The sequence below is a fragment of the Convolutriloba macropyga genome, chromosome 12 (genome assembly GCF_964194025.1).
Source record: "Convolutriloba macropyga chromosome 12, txConMacr16.3, whole genome shotgun sequence".
Lineage (NCBI taxonomy): Eukaryota > Metazoa > Xenacoelomorpha > Acoela > Convolutidae > Convolutriloba > Convolutriloba macropyga.
This window is the reverse complement of record NC_134479.1, coordinates 10884008-10903457: the sequence shown is the minus strand read 5'-3', so window position 1 is coordinate 10903457 and position 19450 is coordinate 10884008. Positions and strand designations below refer to the sequence as shown.

The window sequence follows — 19450 nt, the reverse complement described above, 5'->3', positions numbered from 1 at the left end:
GACCAAAATTGACTGAACAGAAACCCAGTTGAGCATATAGTCTCACCCCTAAAACTGGAGTCGGAACAGTTAAGCTAGAAATATATTACGGCTCTGAAGGATTGAGCAATAACAGTTACATTAAAAACACTGAAATTTGATTTAATTATGCTCATTGGCATTGAAAGCATATTTATAATAGTTTGCTCTATAGTTTATTGTTCAAACATACGTCAACAGATTTTTCTACCCAATCAGCGTGAATCGGAGATAGGATATCCCATGTCCTACTTTTTAAGTATAGTGCGAACAACTAATACGAAGAATATAGATTTCCTAATTAATAGCCGCCTTCATCTTCTCAGCCGGCTATCATAGCGCTCCTAATTTTTTTTACAATTCAAAGAATTTGAATTGTATTGGGGCGCTGTATTTTAACGACTCGAAAAGGAGTATCGGAGAAGTCCTTTTTTTAATCAATTTTATTGGAGTGATTTTTGAAGCGGAAAATGAAACGCGTGAAAAAATTTAGAGTGATTTTGGTGGTGAACAAAAGTGAAGAGCAGAGCGAAAAGAGAGTGGTTTTTGTTCATACCGCTGTTTTTGAGAGAGCGAAAAATTGATGTGTGAAATCAGGCTTGTTCTGGTAGGAATTGAAGGTTTCAAGTAGTAAATTTGAGTTTAATGCTAATTTGGAGATTTTTGATCAGTTTTGCTGATTTTTAGACAAAATTTAATGATTTTTTTGCCCGTTTTTTTGTTTTAATGCTTTAAGTGGGATTTGGATAGAAGCTTGTTGCTTAAGAAATATTCAGATACCAATTGACTAAAGTTTTCTTGTTATAACTCATTATTTTCTTAGGAAAATTGACAGAAAAATTGAGAAATTTTAAACCATTTTTCTTATTTTTTTGCAGTTTTTCCTTTTTTTTAATCTTAGACAAGTTTCTTAGCCTATTATGACTTGCCCAATGTTTTGCGAGCTTTTCATTGCTCTAATTGCAAAGGAATTTTATTTGGCTTTATTTTTCCTTGTAATATAAAAAAAAACAAGTTAAAAAAAGTTTTTATATTGTTTTTTTTTAATTTGTTTTTGAATGCCGTTTCTATTCTTCCTTAATTTTTTTTTTACTTTTTTGTTTTATGGTTTGTTTCAAGATAATCCTAAATTAGTCGAGGCAAGTTCTGTTTGATGAGTAATTGGATGGCCTTTAAGCGGATTTCCACTTCGAGTCGTTTCCGGAATTCTTCCGGCTATGTTTTTTTTAAGATGTGTTCACACATTTTTCCATGACTTTGATCTTTCAAAACGGTATAAACAGATAAAGCCCAGCGGGCATTAAGTTTCATTAGAGGCCCAAAGTGGACTTTAGTAGTCCTTCAAGTGCATATAGTGGTGCAGCTGATGGCCTTAAATTAAGTCTAAAAGGTCATTTTTAGTAGTTTTGGGCTCAAAATGGTGCAATTTTTCATGTTTTTTGTGATTTTGTTTTACTAATCACAGTTTGAAGTTTTTAAGTGTTGATGAAGGCCTTTCGCGAAACAAAATTACTTGTTATGACCATTTTATGAGCTTATATTTTGGTACTACAAACACAAACACGCAAAATGATACCAATTTTGGCATTTTTTAAAAAGTTTTTTGACAAATTTTATCGTTTTTTGAGTTTCTCTCGCTTCAGGGGCCATGAAATCTCCTTTAGTGTTTAATAATAGAGCACTGCATAGTTTCTAGCATCAATGATTTGGTTTTCAATATTTTAATGTCTCGAATTTTACCATTTTTTCGATAAAATCTGCAATTTTTTTAAGGTTTTCTAAAGTTTTTGTCTATTTTTGACATTTGCCCATTCTCAAGTGCCATAAAACCTATTCCACGGTCTGATAAAAAATTAGCGCATGGTTGTTAGTTGCAATGGATTTGTTTTCAGCAATTTAACTTTTCGAGTTTTTGGCAATTTTTTGATAAAATTTGCAATTTTCAAGTTTTTTCAAAACATTTGTCTTTTATTCAGTTTTTCGTGCCTCAGTAGCCAGGTAACCTCATCAAGGTTTTGATAGTATCCAGGTTTATGAAGTGATTGCTGGGGCATTTGAAAGGTTTTCCACATTTTAATAGAACGAATAATTATTGCCTATTGAGCCAAAGATTGTGTTTTAAGGCTTTGAATTGGGTTACTGGATATCCTCTAGAGACACAGAAATGATTCTGAAGATAATAATATCATAATATTTGGCAACATTTCATTAGATTTTGCAATTGATTTCATTTTTTCAAAAATTTTTTTGGCCTTTTCCGAGTTAATCGATCTTCAAGTGCCAATGAATTTTTTTCAGGTCTTGCAGATATAATACTGGGCCGATTTCAGAAACAAAAATTGGTTCTGAACATGTTTTTGGAATAGGTATATTTAATGCTATCAAATTTTGCTTTAGAAGTAAAAGCTTCAATAGTTTTAGCCATGAGTATATTTTTGTTTAGTTTAATTGTTTTAATTTCTATTTTTTTTTAGATGATTTTATTTTTTTTTTGCTGGCATTGATCAATTGATCTTCTGGTCAGATAGAGTACTTCTACGTTTTTGGTTCAATTCTTTGAATTGTATTTCAGGACTTGTCCTGCTATGTTTTTTTTACTTTGTTTATTATTATATTTCCTGATACATCTCAATCATTTTTTTTTAAATTCACATGTTTTCAAACCAAAAATAGTATTTATCTGTAAATATTTGCAGTATTGTTTTCGTATTTCAGGTGGTGTTTTGTTTAGCATAGAGGTGACGGCCACCTACTTCGCAGTTCGCAATTATTGGAGAGGATTCTTCAGTGCAGTAATCGGTGCTCTAGTCTTTCAATTAATCGGTTAGTTCTATTCTAGTTATTCGTGCTCTAATGTTTCCAATATAAATTTCTTCCTCTAATATAAACAGCGAACCTCGAAAAAACTAAACCCTGAGGTGACTAAATTGTTAGTTTGTCCATATGCCGGTTACGACCCCCTTGTCTCAAAAAGTGACTAAATTGGTCATTAATTTATGGTAAAGTTCATCAGTTTTTAAGCTTGCGAGTCGTGCAATTTGCGCGAGTTTTCCGGACCGCTTTCGGAGATTGTGTGCTTTAGTTTTTTTAGTTGCATAACCGAAGCGTAAAGTTATGTGATCAATAAAGTGGGTGGGGTGAACCAAGTGGAATAGATCCTAATTGTAAAATATTGCCACATTTTGTGTTAAAGGAATGTTTGCGGACAACGAGAAGACAATCACAGCCCTGTTCAGTACCAACTTCCCAGTTGAGATCCCCTTCGACCCTCTGGAACTCTTCATCTTCGCGTTTATCGGAGTCATCTGTGGGTTCGCTGGTGCCTTCTACGTGTTCTTCCATAGACATATTGTCCTTTTTATCAGGTATGTTGAAATGACCTGCTGTTGTGATATTTTTGCAGCTAAATTTTTGGCTACTCGAAAACGAAAGCCCATGAGCTGAAATATTTTGCTTTGCTCTGGCCAGTAAGTGATTACTGACGTTTTACGGAACGCATCAAATGAAACGAAAGTTGGCTAAGTTTCCTTAGTTTTTAGATGATTAATAGCCGTGTAGGCTAATGGTTGGATGTTATTGCGCTCCTATTTTAGTCATCCAAAGTTTTTATAGCTGCGAAGCTGTAAGCTGAGCGAAGCTATATTGCGGTGCTCTTGGCTTTTTACAATTCAAAGAATTTGAATTCTACTGGGGCGCTGTCTTTTTACGACTCGAAGAGGAGTATTGGAGAAGTCCTTTTTTTAAATCAATTTTATTGGAGTGATTTTTGAAGCGGGAAATGAAACGCGTGAAAAAATTTGGAGCGATTTTGGTGCTGAACAAAAGCGGAGAGCGGAGCGAAAAGAGAGTGGTTTTTGTTCATACCGCTGTTTTTGAGAGAGCGAGAAATTGATGTGTGAAAAAATTTTCTCTAAGCGAGCGAAATTTTTTTGTTCACGTGCGGCATTTTAAAGCAGTTTTTTTTCATTTATTTTGGTTAAGAGGTTTGGTTATGATTTTGTTTTAATTTTAGGCTGGTTTTGGTAGTGGTTTGAAGGTTTCTGGAAATTAATATAAATTTTGTGATAATTCGGAAGTTTTTAATGTATTTTGCTGATTTTCGGGCTAATTTTTGCGTCTTTTTTGACGATTATTTTGCTTTACTGGCTCAAATGGGTACTGAGGAAACCCCTCCTACGTGAGCAAACTTATGATAACAATTGGTTACAGTTTCGTGGGTAAGAATCATTTTGTTGTTGAGAATAATGACAAAAAAATGGCGAAAGATGGAACTATTTTTCGTTTTTCGTTTTTTTTTCTGTTTTTAGCTAAGTTTCTTTGCCTATTATGACTTGCATATTGTTTTGCGAGCATCTGGATACCCTATTGGCTCAAGGGAATTTTTCTTTGGATTTATGTGTTTTTGAAATTTTAAAAAAATAGTAACTTTTTCCAGTTTTTCAGTGAAAGTTGTTTTTTTTTCATAATTTAGCCTAATGTATTTTTTCAAAATTCACATAAGTGGTTTTTGTAAGTACTAGTTGTTTTGATGAAGTTATTTTGGCAGAGATAGTTTTTTCGGGATCTCAATTTATAACCAAATTTGATCAGATTTTTTATCATATTTTAACAGATTTGATTTTATTGTTTTTACTTTTTTGTTTCATGTCTTTGTTTCAAGATAATCATAAATTAGTGAAGGCACGTTTTGTTTGATGAGTAGTTGGATGGCGTTTAAATGGATTTTCACTTCGAGTCGTTTCCGGAATTCTTCCTGCTATGTTTTTTTTAAGATCTGTTCACACATTTTCATGATTTTTGAAGTTAAAATGGAGTAGTGATTTTGGTCACGCCGAAACAGGAAATGGAGCGAAAAAGCGAGTAATTTTGCGGCGTGAATTTTTTTTTGCTTTAATTTTAAAGTAGAGTGAGAAAACGGTGTTAGAACAAAAATTCGGTTTCTCGTTAGTGGTTTTTAGTTCACATGCGGCAATTTCACTGATTTTTACTCTATTTTCGATTTTTTGGATAGGCTTTTTTCTAAATGGTTTTCCCAATCCATTCACAGCTCACTCTAAGCCTAGTTTTTTGTTTGAATAAAATTTTCATTTTTCGCTAGTGGTTTTTCTGTTCACATGCGGCATTTTGACATTGATTTTTTGTTTATTTTCTTATTTTTTGATCTGAATTTTTAAAAATGGTTTTCTCAATTCACTCATAGTCCATTCTAGGTTATTAGTTTTTCTATTTAGTCAATGATAATTCTTTGAATTGTACGTCAGGACTTGTCCTGGTATGTTTTTTTACTTAATTTTATTGGAGTGAATTTTGAAGCGGGAAATGAAACACGTGAAAAAATTTGGAGTGATTTTGCTGCTGATCAAAATAAAGAGTGGAGCGAAAAGAGAGTGGCTTTTTGTTCATATCGCTGTATTCTAGAGAGCGAGAAATTGAGGTGTGAAAAAAATTCTCTAAGCGAGCGATATATTTTGTTCAGGTGCGGCATTTTAAAGCAGTTTTTTCTCAATTTTTTTTTGGTTAATAGGTTTGGCTCTGATTTGTTTTTATTTTTAGGCTGAGTTTGGTAGTGGTTTGAAGGTTTCTGAAAATTTATATGAATTTTATGCTAATTCGGATATTTTTCATGTATTTTGCTGATTTTTGGGCTAATTTTTACGATTTTTTGTTACTATTGTTTTGTTTTACTGCCTCAAATGGATATTGGAGATACCCCTATTACTTGGGCAATTTTTAGTTAATACGTGGTTACAATTATATATATATGAAGCATTTTTTGTTGAGAAATATGAAAAATGCCGAAAATTGGAACTAATTTTCTTATTTTTTTGCAGTTTTTCGGTTTCTGTTCTTTAGACAAGTTTCTTAACCTATTATGACTTGCCTAATGTTTTGCAAGCATCTGGGTACCCTATTGGCTGAAAAGAATTTTTGTTTGGATCTATGTGATTTTGTAATGTTAAAAAATATATTAACTTTTTCCATTTTTTTTTGTCAAAGTTGTTTGTAAGAATTATTTTTTCATGATTTGGCTTCCCATATTTTGAAAAAATCTCAAAAGTGGTTTGAGTAAATACTAGTTGTAATGATGAAATAATTGTGGCAGAGATAGTTTTTTGGGGTATCCATATATGACAGAATTTGATCAGATTTTTAATCATATTTTAATAGATTTGATTTTTTTACCTTTTTGTTTTATGATTTATTTCAAGATTATCGTAAATTATTGGAGACAGGTTTTGTCTGACGAGTAGTTGGATGGCATTTAAGTGGAATTCCACTTCGAGTCGTTTCCGGAATTCTTCTGGTTATGTTTTTTTCAAGATCTGTTCACACATTTTCATAATTTTTGAAGTCAAATTGGAGTAGTGATTTTGGTCACGCCGAAACAGGAAATGGAGCGAAAAAGCGAGTGGTTTTGCGGCGTAAATTTTTTTGCTCTAATTTTAAAGTAGAGTGAGAAAACGGTGTTAGAACAAAAATTCGGTTTCTCGGTAGTCGTTTTTTGTTCACATGCGGCATTTTCACTCTGATTTTTGCTGTTTTTTCGATTTTTGGGGTCGGCTTTTCTAAATGGTTTTCCCAATCCATTCACAGCTCATTCTAGGCCTAATTTTTTTGTTTGATATAAATTTTATTTTCTCGCTAGTGGTTTTTTTGTTCACATGCGGCATTTTGACATTGATTTTCTGGTTTTTTTTCTTAATTTTTTGATCTGATTTTTTAAAAATGGTTTTCTCAATTCACTCATAGTCCATTCTAGGTCTAGTTTTTCTGTTTAGTCAATGAAAATTCTTTGAATTGTACGCCAGGACTTGTCCTGCTATGTTTTTTTTAAATAATTTTATCGGAGTGAATTTTGAAGCGGGAAATGAAACACGTGAAAAAATTTCGAGTGATTTTGCTGCATTTGTTCACACAGCAAAGCTGAAAAAGTCAAATTTTCTCAATGACTTCTTCCTCTCACTAACGACATTTGCGCGCGTGACGTCATTTCTCACTCGCTTTAGCAAAAGTTTTTAGGTTATTTGCATGATTAGATTTTGGTCATACGTGACTTACCTCACTCAATAAAATGACTTTTGCACTTCAAAACTTAAGTTTAGTTTGAGTTTGTTTAAGGTCAAAGGAACCCATTTAAGCAGCAAAGGTCCCTAATAAGAGGCTTCTGTGGAATGAATTTTAACAAGCTTTATTAATTCATCGCTGAATGCTTTCTACCTAGTTTTTTGAGCGGCGTCGTTTTTTTTCAATTTAGATCTGTATCTGTTTCTATCTCTATTATATGGCACGCAGGTCTTTTCTTTCGCAGCTATTCGGGCAATCTGCCGGCTATGTTGTTTAACTGCTCTCAAACGAAGTTTGTAGCATTTATATTAGTCCTCTGTGGTTTTTATGCGATTTTTCAAGCGACGATGGAAGGGCAATTCAGCAATTCCATGCGGCTATTTTTGCGGTCCCAATTTTTACAATTCAAAGAATTTGAATTGTATTGGGGCTCTGTTTTTTCAAGATGTGTTCACACATTTTTCAATGACTTTGATCTTTTAAAACGGGATAAACAGGTAAAGCCCAGCGGGCATTAAGTTTTGTTAGAGGCCCAAAGTGGGCTTAAATAGTCCATCAAGTGCTTAGAGTGGTGCAGCTGCTGGGATGGCCTTAATTTAAGGTTAAAATGTCTTTTTTAGTTGTTTTTGGGCTCAAAATGGTGCAATTTTTCGTGTGATTTTTTTGAGTTTTTTGTTTTATTAGTCTGAGATTGAAGGTGTTAAAAGTTGAGGAAGGCCTTTTGCGAGACAAAGTGAACTGTTATGACGATTTTATGAGCTATATGTTTTGATACTACAAACACAAACACTCAAAATGATACTAATTTTTGCAATTTTTTCAAGTTTTTGAAAATTTTTGTCATTTTTGAATGTTTCCAGCCTCAGGGGGCAGGGAATCTCCTTTTAAGATTTGATAATAGGGACTGAATTATTTCTAGTAACAATGGATTGGTTTTCAACATTTTAGTATCTCGAATTTTGGCATTTTTGATACACTCTGCAATTTTTTTAAGGTTTCCTAAAGTTTTTGTCAGTTTTTGATGTTTGTCTATTCTGAAGTGCCAGAAAACCTATTCCATGGTCTGATATAAAGTTACTGAATGGTTGTTAGCTTCAATGGATTTGATTTTAACAATTTAACCTTTCGAATTTCAGAAGTTTTTTGATAATTTGCATTTTTTTTAAAAGTTTTTTTAAAACATTTGTCTTTTATTCAGTTTTTGTTGCCTCATTGGCCAGGTAGCCTCATCCAGGGTTTGATAGTATCATTTGTTTTTAAATAGTTGCTAGGGGGCGTTTGAATGGTTTTCAACGTTTTAATAGAACGAGTTTCTATTTTTTGAAATTTGAAATTTTTTCTAAAAAACATTACCTATCGTTCTTTGAGCCATTGAATTTAATAAGGCTTGGAATTGGGTTACTGGTTAGCCTCTAGAGACCGGGAAATGATTCTGAGGATATTGATATCACAATGTTCAGCAACATTTCATTAAAATTTGCTTTTGATTTCGTTTTTTTCAGACATTTTCTGGTCATTTTCGGGTTAATCGATCTTCAAGGGCCAATGAATGTTTTTCAAGTCTTGCACATTTAATACTGGACCGATTTCACAAGCAGAAATTGGTTTTGAACATATTTTTGAAATAGGTATTTTTAAAGGGAAAAAATTTACCTTAGAGGTAAAAGCTCAAATATTTCTTAGCAATGAGTATTTTTTTGTTTAGTTTGTTTGATTGTTTGTTTCTAAGTTTTTTGAGATGATTTTGTTTTTCTTTTGGCTGACATTGCTCAATTGATCTGCTGTTGAGGTAGAGTACTTCTAAGTTTTTCATTCAATTCTTTGAATTTTATTTCAGGACTTGTCCTGCTATGTTTTTTTTTTTTACTTCGTCTAACAGATTTTTGTTTCGTCTTACCCTGACTTCTTGGAATTGACTTTTTCGCTTTGCAGTTAACATTTGGGTTGGTGACGTCATTTCTGTTTTTAGGTCAATTGCGTGACTTACATAAAAAAATGACTTCTGAAATCACTTAATGAACTTTAATTTTTATGAGCATTTACTAGTTAAAGATCAAAAGTGTGCATCCAAGTAGTGCCAAACGTATGTGCCCTAATTCTTGAGTATTGGAGTCTGGTCAATCTGTTTATCTTGTCTCTTTAGTTGTTTCAACTCATGGAAGGCCACAAGCGTCTTGAAAATTCTTTGAATTGTACGTCATGACTTGTCCTGCTATGTTTTACATTTGCGGCTTTTTAACTTCTGTTTCAGTTCTATTTTGACTTATTTTCTCATGGCAAAGCTACCAAAGCATCAAACTGTTTTCATCATTTATGTCATTAAATACTGATCAGTTTTTGAGTCTTGCCCGTGTTGTCAAAGTGAAAAGGTTATGATTTTTTCCTTGTATAATCAATTTTTTGGATTTTTTGTCGAGTTAATTTCTGATGAACGTCGGTCATAGTTTAAAAGAGTCATATGCTACAGGAAACTTTTTAAATACTCTGTTGTGTATCTTTCGCTTGTGGCGAAATTAGTTTTGCACTAAAAAACTCATTTTTTCAAAGTGTTTTTTATCTCCTTTGTCACTTTTCTGTTATTTTGGTCTTTTAAGGGCTAATGAATTGTATCTTGGCTTTATGGGTAGTTTGTAGCAGTAATGATGGCTAATTGATACAAACTTAATGATTTTTCTGGTGTTTTTGTCTCTTATCCAGTAAGGTTTCTGTTAGCCTTCACATTGGCAGAGTAATTGATTTTTGACACAAAACGTAGTTTTTGTTTTTATCGCTATGAAAAAAATAATGATAGTAGCAAGGAACTTTGCAATGTTTTCAATTTTTGAAGTCTTGTCCTTTTTGGTTTTGCGAGTTTAAGTGGTCAATTAAACTTTTTTGAGAATGCAGCTGTATTCTTCATTATTATTTTGGTTTTGCGCAGATTAGCACCAAGTACATTCAGGTGACTTCAGTGCCCTGCTAAATTGTTGGTTTGATTACTGAATCTATCAGTTGATTGAAATTTTTCATAATTGTTTAGTCGGTGTTAATTACTTTTTCCAATTTGTTACGAAGTTTGTTTCTTTGGTTACATGTTTTTACTGAACTTGAGAACACTAATTTGCATATAATTTGCTATTTTGCTAAACTTCTGTTTTTTGTTCTTTTTCACTGTTTTTATCCATTTTGTCAATTTGCCTCTTTCCCTCATTGATCTCCACAGGGTTGCTGTATGCATTCGGTGGATGCATCGTTTACAAAGCTTTAGAAAATTTATATAGGAAATTTTATTGTTTTTTTTTGGCAAAATTAATTGTTTGTTTATGACTTGATTTTTGGCTTTTTGTTTTCAAACTTTGATTTCTGTATTAGAACGTTGACTTATGTTTCCGAACCATGGACTTTAGCAGTAGCGTAGTTCTTAATATATAGTAATGAGCAACTGATGGCAACATTTAAGTTCGAAAGGTCATTGAGAGGTATTTAATTCTCACAACGATCCCTTACCTATCCAAACTACAGAACCCTCGCAACACCCACCCCAGCTACCTAACACGTAACCCCCAACTTACCCCCTCCCCCAAGCTTCTCATCCCACCTACATATCTATCCCCCAACCCACTCAACCTACCTACCAACACTCACCCCTGCTAACTACTCTAGCGCCCCCCCCCCCCCCAGCTACCAAAACTTCTTATATCCCGTCTCCGAACCGTGGTCACATCCAACTAGCCTCCCTGCAGGAGCCCCTCCCACACATCATACCCCTAAAAACCTAAAATTGTGGCTGCATTTCTTAAACTTTTTATAGGAAATTATTTTTTATTGTTTCTCCGACATAAAGTAAGGGTAGTTCAGACATAACATTAGACGTTTCTTCGAGTCGTTTTCTGTATTCAATCCGGCTATGTTTTATCCAAAGTGTTGCCTGACAGATTTGCTGACGCTTTTGACTTTTCGTCCTCAAAAACGAGATAAACAGGTAACCCCTTAGGGCATGAAGTTCTCTTGAGATTTACGGATTACTGGTCTCAAAGTATGCGATTCGGCGACGTTTAGGCGACATAAATTCGTGGTAAAGGCCCTTCTTAGTTTGGCCCCCGCCCCCTCACTTCACCGCTTCGCTCCATCAATACCCCTCTCACTTCACCGCCTCGCTCCATCGATACCCCTTCTCAATAACCAATCGCACCCGACCCCCCCCCCCCAGCCCACACTCTCAGCGCGCCCACCCCCATGCTCACCCCAATATTCACGTTCGTATAAGCTGAAGCTAGCGTCCCTGAACTGAGAAAGTGAACCGCTCGCCAGTCGTTTGAGAGCAATTCGTCGTTAGTCGGTTATGTTTATGATTTTAAATTTCTTTATCCCTATCGTGGGTTATATGATTTGTTGACTATCAAAATATGTTGCTTGAAAAAATTTGATGTTCAGGTCAGTAACTACTTTAGTTCTATGGATTGCAATCCACGACTTTTTCAGCTGTTTTTTGTTACTTCGTTTATCAGTTATCTTCGCCTTGTTTCGCCTTGTCTAATTTGCGACATTTCGCTTGATCTCTTGTTTAGGTTCAGTATCGAAAAGCGAAATTGAAAATTGAAAACCTTTAAAATCAGTTATACAATCAATTTCAACCAATTTATACAACCAATCAATTTCTTCGATTTGTGTTAGTTGCCACATCTAATGTTCATTTGTATTGATACTGATCACTATTCACTGTGTCCTCGTTAAGAAACGAGTCTGCCGAAATACGAAATCCAATCGGAATAGCACGCATTTTTGACTTTTGTAAAAACAATCAGCAAGCTTTTCTCTTTTCTTGTTTCGATCCCAATCGTCATGGGAATCACAGGCGAATATTTTCCGACAATCCGTCGGTTGTTTTTTTTCCATTTTAAATCTTATAAGTGGTCTAAAGAAAGTTCTTATGAATCCCCCAAGCGCTTCCCCCCATCCCCCCTCAATCCTCACACGTCTAAAGTTCCATTGAAGTTTCAGTAAAGTTCTATTGACATAGCATACCATAAATGGGTTTGGGTGGCGTGCAACCTAAATAAAGTAGCACTGAAGTATAGCTGAGTTATAAGTTTGCAATTGGAGTTTCTTCTGTTTCAAATTTTAGTCTATTGTCACTCCGTTTGGGACGGCTTTGTTATTGCAAGCATTACTTTTCAGTTCCGCAAGGAGAACTTAAGTATCAATTTTGAATTCTTGGTCCCCCCTTATTTCAACCCCAATTTTCTACCCCTACCCCCCACACACTCAAAAGCCCCTCTCATCTGTAGATAGCTACAACCAATGTGAACTTCTCGCCTGTCATTCAATCTGTCGATTCGTCCGACGGTAGTCAGTTTTTTTTGTTTCAGGAAACCCTTTATCCACAAACTCCTCTCGACCAACAGATTCATCTACCCCACGATAGTAGTGCTGATAATAGCTTCTTTAACATTCCCTCCTGGCTTCGGACAGTACATGGCAGCTGACTTGACATCCAAAGAGCAGATCAACAGTCTCTTCTCTAACTTCGCATGGACTGCCCCCAATGGAAGAGACACTCTTCTCACGCTGGAACAGGAGGAGGTCATTTTTGCGTATTTGAAAATCTGCATAATCTCCTGCGACCCATGCTTAACTAGTTTTTATTTAATTAATAGTCTGAGTTAAATGTCAAGTGTGCATATCTTGAACACAGGCCAAGAGTTATACGAGAACCACAAATGCGAGATTCCTAGTTTAAGGATAAAGTGTTGCCTCATTTTCTCTGTTCATTTGCTTAGATTTTCAAGGTTTTTTCAAGTTTTTATAACAAAATAAATTGAAGAGCCATCCGGGATCGCTAAGATTAGGATTAGTGTTGCTTCACAAATGGCTCACCGATTCCTTAGTGGTTGGTTTTTGCATGACCGATTAAACTACCTAAATAATACTCTTTAGCTGGTGTCTGCTATTTCAAAGTATCGTTGTTAATTTGAAATCTGCAAAAATTTACTATAGAATGGTTGATAAATTCTGGCGGCATCCTTTCACAAACATCTGATTTTAGACTCTGTCGCACTGGAACACGGAACCAGGTGGAATCTTCCTCTGTCTCACTGTCTTCATCCTGTCCAACTTTGTCCTGTCTGCTCTGGCAGTGACAATGCCCATTCCCAATGGAATATTCGTACCCTCATTCCTAATGGGAGCTGCTTTTGGAAGGATGGTGGGGGAGTTCTTCCACTATTGGTTCCCACAGGTAGGTCTATTGTGTTAGCAGTTAACAAGTTGTCAACTTATGTTTTGGATGTAACATTTTGGATCTCCGCGATTTCCAAAATGTTTCAACAATAATTTACATTATTTGTTAACTAACCGTTCTACGGGACTATTTTTATTTCAATTATTCAATCACAAATAAAATTACAATAAGTTATATGACACTGTGACGTGATGATCAAAGTTCAAGTCATTGTCATTTCAATGCTGTTTTGCTGTATGGTCAATCAACGTGCAATTGTACTTATAACTATGTAGAACCTTATCAGAGAGGGTTAATATTTGAAACGACAGTACAATTCTCATCATGATGTTTTTCTTAACTTCCGTTGTGTCCTTTTTTGAATACCAATTGAAATGCAGCTCACAGTGATCACCTCGGTTTACTTATATGTTAGTGAACAAGACTGCATAAATAAGTGCTCCTGACAAATTGGACTACGGCACCTGTTTGTCAACAAGAACATCGTTGTCAGTATCATCATCATTATATTCTTTCTTGCTGCCGTAGTTCACAATTATTAAAAAACTTAACGTGTGCTTGTGTGTGTGTTTAGGGCATAGGGGGCGTGGACATAAGACCAGGATGCTATGCATTAGTGGGATCTGCTGCCATGAGTGGCAGTGTCACCAGAACCATATCCACTTCTGTCATCGTATTCGAACTAACAGGTTTGTAGATATCATACGCAGATTTGATATATAATGCTCTGTTATGTCACCCCTTTAGCGCATGTATTGGACATAGATGGAAAAATCGCTTGTCTACAATACGAAAATACTTTACAGCAGCAAGGTATTTGCCTTGCTCTGTTTTTGAGTTTTTCAGCGTATTAATTTTTTGAGCGGAAAAATTTTAATATAAAAACTGGCGTTAAAATTTGACAATAAAATTTGAAGGTTCATGTTAGTTTTTCTGATTCAATTTTGCTCCCAACATTTGTACCTTATAGCTATTTTGACAAACTTCTAGAAAAGAATTGTTGAACTACTAACTGAATTGATGAATTGTATCAACGAAGCGTTTTTTTCTTGCAGGCCAAATAGCTCACTCTTTGCCAGTGCTGATAGCAGTGATCTTGGCTAACATGGTGGCCCAGTGTCTGCAACCATCAATGTACGATAGCATAATCCAGATGAAACAGTTGCCTTTCTTACCAGACATTGTCTCTGCCACTAAGGACTTCTACGACATCACAGCCGAACATATCATGCAGACCAGGCTTAGCTACATATGTTGGAAACAACCTTACAAGGTGACCAAAACTGATTTTAATGCAAAATTATTTTTTTAATATTAAGCCCCCAGTTCTTGTTGGTTACCGATCACTCGACCCGTACTAGCAAATAGAAAAAACAACAAACAAGGCGAACAAACGGTTTGATGATGCAGATTCAAATCAATGGCATTTCATTAAATACAAACGATTTCTCGCCATGATTTTCGTGCTCTATAGGAGCAATTTGCCCGATGTAAGTCAGTTTGTTTCTCGTTAATAACAGTCTTTATGGTTTGTTGATGATGCAATGATTAGTTACTGTCGAATGGAAAACAATTATTGTAAACGCATGTTTTTTATGCAGATTTTTCGCTTGACCGTTTTTCCGCTTTTCTTCTAGAATAATTTTTGACTTCTCAAGTGACTTTTACGCACTTCTTGATTTTTGAGTGATTGAGTGATTTCACTTGTTCAAACAAAACCAATTGTGAGAGGTACGATGACAAGGCCGCGATAGCCTAGTGGTTACTGCAGCTGTCAAGGCCCCGCCTGTCATTCGAGAGCAATTTTTCCGACGTTTGTCGGTTTATTCTAGCTGTGAATCTGTAAGCTGAGCGGAGTTATATTGCGGTGCTCTTGGTTTTTTTATTACGACTCGAAGAGGAGTATTGGTTTTCTTAAGGTTTTTTTTTACCGAAAGTACTATTCGTTCAGACGCTGTTTTCACCTAAAAGCGAAAGTGAGTAAAATTGCCGTGTGAACTAATTTCTGAGCGAGAGAAGTTTTTTGATCATGCGCTGCGTTTATTGAATGACTTTTTGATTTTGAAAAGTAGTTTTTGACTGAATGGTACACATATATAACCGTTTTTAGCCGTTTTTTCGTCTAAGTGGCCCAATATTTTTTGCTTGTAATTTGGTTTTTTGTAGAAATAATTTTTAATCTATGCTATGTTGAAATGTAAACCCCGGAAATTGATAGTACAGTATTTTGCATAGCCTGAAATTGCGTTTCAATGTCGAAATTGGCACATATTTCTTGATTTTTTAGTTAATTTTTGGCTTTTTTTCTATTAATTTCTTCATTTTTGGATCTTTTAGCTGTTTTTTTGTCAAAAATCAGTTAATATGGCAACTTCCCTTTGATAATTCATATACTCAATGCCTCTTCCTCTTTCTACCTCGATGTAATTTGTTTCATAAAAATGTACATTTGCTAATCCGATTTTCGTAGTTTTTTGCCAATTTTTTTTCAGTGTTATGTTTGTGTTTTGCTTTTAATTACTATAAATAGTATTTTGGTGAACATTAGGGACTTTAATTTCGTTTCAATAAAAATTCAATCATTTTGGAGTTAAGGTTTTGAAAAAACAGACAATTTTTTTTTCATAAATGCAGTCTTAAATATTTTTTGACCACTTTTTTGCAAAATGTTTCATTTTCTCGTATGTGTGAATTCTGCTTTTTCTTGTTTTATTCTGTTCAGCAAGTTGGATTTTTGTCTCGAATTACTCGTTGTCTTTTCTTTGTCTCGAATGCTGATCAACGAAATGTACTCGTTTTTCTTGATTTTTTTTTGAATTTGATTTTTAAATTTTAAAAATCAAGAATTGGTCTTTTTGTTACGGTGTTCCTAACATTGTGTCCATGTTCTTCACATTCTCGCTTGTATCATTCCAGTTTTGTCCTGGCACCTACTTTTATATTTATTTTATTGATTTTTTCAGTTGTTAAAAAATTGAATGAATTCAGCTTTTTCTTAGATCTTGGTTTCTTCGGTTTGCAATTGATTTAATTCAAACTACGGCAGTACTGGGAGTTTGCTAGAAAGTCTTTTTCAACATTTCTACTTATTACTGTTCATTGTAATTTTCTTCTGGGCTTGGTATTGTTTTTAGACGATTTTTTGCCTTTGAATATTATTCTGTTGCTTTTGTTTTTCTATTAATTTAATTTTTGAATTAGTATGAAATCATGTTGTCTAGCATATATATACAACAAGGAAGAATCATGTATATGTATTATTTTTGTCTTAATTACCGTGATTAGAAATCTGATCGTAGTGGTTCTCTGATTCTTAAGTTTGATCACTCTTTTTTGAATAATTTTAACTTTCCTGTCTTTTTTGAAAAATTTCTATCTGCCGTTTGCTTTCGCGATCTTGTTGAGATTAGAATCATAAATTATCTGAATGCAATTGATGGCCCTGTCAGCTTTGTCGGGCTATCAGTTTTTTGACCATCCTAAAAATTTCAGACTTTTATAACGTTACCAAACGTTTTTAATAAAAAAGTTTTGCTGCATTTTCTTTTTCTTGGCGACAGTGGTTTAAATTTCACCGATTTTTAGATCAGACACGGGGAGGTAATGAGTTAATGGTTTAATACAAGGTAATGGCTTCACCTCTTTGTAAAGTTTTGGCGCTTCGAGTCGCCTCCGGAATTCTTCCGGCTATGTTTTTTTTTGTTTCGTCGTCTGACGCTTCATTTTCGTTTTACATTTGTTCTAGAACATTCTGTCTCGTCACTGCTTAAATGGCTTTTTCGCGCTTGATTTCACGCTTTCTGCGTGACCTAAATTGTGGTTATTCAGAAACAGAATCTGTTCCTAAAACATTTGATTGTAAGAAAACAGATTGTATGGTCCGATAGCCGAGTGGTTAATGCGACTGGCTATTAATCCGGAGATCGACGGTTCGAGACGCGGAAACTTTTTTTGCACCCAAAAACAACCTTTGAAATAAACTTGTAATTTTTATAGGCGGCGGCGATAACTATTATCAACTCACTTCTGTATCTTTTTCCATCTGTATTTTACGGCACGCAAGTCTATTTCGCAGCTATTCCGGCAATCTGCCGGCTATGTTTTTAACTTTTTGGCTGGTCCCATTTTAGATAATTCTGTTCAAATTATTGGCAAACAAAAAAATTTACTTGCGTTTGTTCATGAAGGCACATGGAAAGGGGTAGATTTTTTTTCCATCTGGGCATTTTCTACCGGGAGGAGGTGGGAAGAACCATAATTTAGTTTTCCTACATAAGAGCGCAAATTTACATAAAAATTCAGTTTGAAAATCTGTTCTTTGATGTATCGTTGACAAATTTTGTTTTTATGTTGTAAGTTATTTTGTCAACTGTTTATGGTGTAATGTGAATATGGGAAATTTTACTGTCTTATGAATTTTTACTTCAGAGGATATGATTCCAACGAATTTAATTGTGTTTTCAGGAGGTATACAGCATAATCAGGAATCTGAACAAGAACGAAGTGGTGCCTTTAGTGGAGAGTCACGAGAGCATGGTACTTCTAGGTACAGTTAGGGTTGCAGTCTTACAGGCCAAAATATCCCAACATATCAGCAAGGCTGCCCTCCTCAAGTTTATATCCAATTGGAAAAATCAAACGTTTTTCTCTGTCCTCCACAGGATAACCACAGGTTGAGTTCTATTTTATAGCTGTTGATTTGTGGTTCTTTTACCATTGTCCATAAAATCACTATGAAACTATGTTTTGAGCAGTTTTAATCGTATTGTCTAATCTTCCTTTATTATACTAAACATCAGTCGCAATTGAGCACAATCGTTAACATTGCTCCTATCGTATCATGTTTTTGGGGTCCTTAATCATGCAACCTAGCGCATAATCAATGCGTTTTGAGACTCGCTTTGCCATCCTATTTAAGCTCCTATTATGCACATTTTTTGCGCTCATTAGGCATGTGTTATAGCAAAACAAGCGGGTCACAAACGCCCTTGTCCAGAAATTTGATGTGGAAAGAGCAAAGGACAAGTGCAATACGCATAGTTAGCGTAATTGGTGAGACCTATGGCTGTTAAGCGAGGGATATGGGTTCGCGCCCGAGTTGGTGAGAAACAGAAACCTTAATTTTTTAAACCTCTTTTTCGTGTAAATGATTTTCTTGTTATGGTTTTGCGGACCTGCTAGTCACAATTTCAAGCAGCTGAACTCAATTGGCGGTAATTTAGTACTAAAAATTCAAATGAAAAGTGTGCCGAAACTGGTGCCATTTTTCACTTTAAATCTTAATATTGGTATATGTTAACTTCTAATGTGGGTATTTGAAGCCCACTATTGAACTTCTTAGTCCTATTTAGGCTCCCCCCCGACTGAAGCAGGCTGCAATTCATTAGAGCTCCACTAGTTGTTCGAGACCAATTCTCCCGACGTTTAGTCCCAAGTCCCCAATTCATTTATAGTCCGTTCTTTGTCCTAGTTTTTTGTTTAGACAATGGAAATTTTTTGAATTGTAGGTCAGGACTTGTCCTGCTATGTTTTTATTTCGTCGTCAAGTTTTTTTGTAGCGACCATATGAGGTCACAACCAATTCAAATCTGGTTTTTGTTTCTTAGTTCGTGCCATTTCAACTGAATTTCGCGCATGACGTCATTTTTAGTAGAGCGAGTTTTTTTATAGCTGCGAAGCTGTAAGCTGAGCTTAGCTATATTGCGGTGCTCTTGGTTTTTTTTGTTTCGTCGTCTGACGCTCTTTTTTCGTTTTACATTTGTTCACAGAGCAAAGCTGAAAAAGTCAAATTTTCTGAATGACTTCTTCCTCTCACGGCATTTGCGCGCGTGACGTCATTTCTCACTCGCTTTTGCAAAAGTTTTTAGGTTATTTGCGTGATTAGATTTTGATCATACGTGACTTACCTCACTCAATAAAATAACTTTTGCACTGTAAAACTTAAGTTTAATTTGAATTTGTTTAAGGTCAAAGGAACTCCTATATGCAGTAAAGGTCCCTAATAAGAGGCTTCTGTGGAATGGATTTTAACAAGCTTTATTAAATTATAGCTGAATGTTTTTTACCTCGTTTTTTTGATCTGTATCTGTTTCTATCTCTATTATATGGCACGCAGGTCTATTCCTTCGCAGCTATTCCGGCAATCTG

General features: G+C 34.9%; 1 protein-coding gene across 1 annotated transcript in view; it reads left to right on the top strand.

Annotated features, from left to right (window-relative positions):
- The window catches only part of LOC142350377 (chloride channel protein ClC-Kb-like), a 121660-nt gene that overhangs the window by 79683 nt on the left and 22527 nt on the right, over window positions 1-19450 (top strand). The window contains exons 10-16 of the mRNA XM_075402224.1: window positions 2734-2841; window positions 3212-3383; window positions 12432-12645; window positions 13109-13300; window positions 13878-13992; window positions 14359-14576; window positions 17768-17953. Coding sequence (XP_075258339.1) covers window positions 2734-2841; window positions 3212-3383; window positions 12432-12645; window positions 13109-13300; window positions 13878-13992; window positions 14359-14576; window positions 17768-17953 — 1205 coding nt within the window. The remainder of the gene's footprint in view (window positions 1-2733; window positions 2842-3211; window positions 3384-12431; window positions 12646-13108; window positions 13301-13877; window positions 13993-14358; window positions 14577-17767; window positions 17954-19450) is intronic.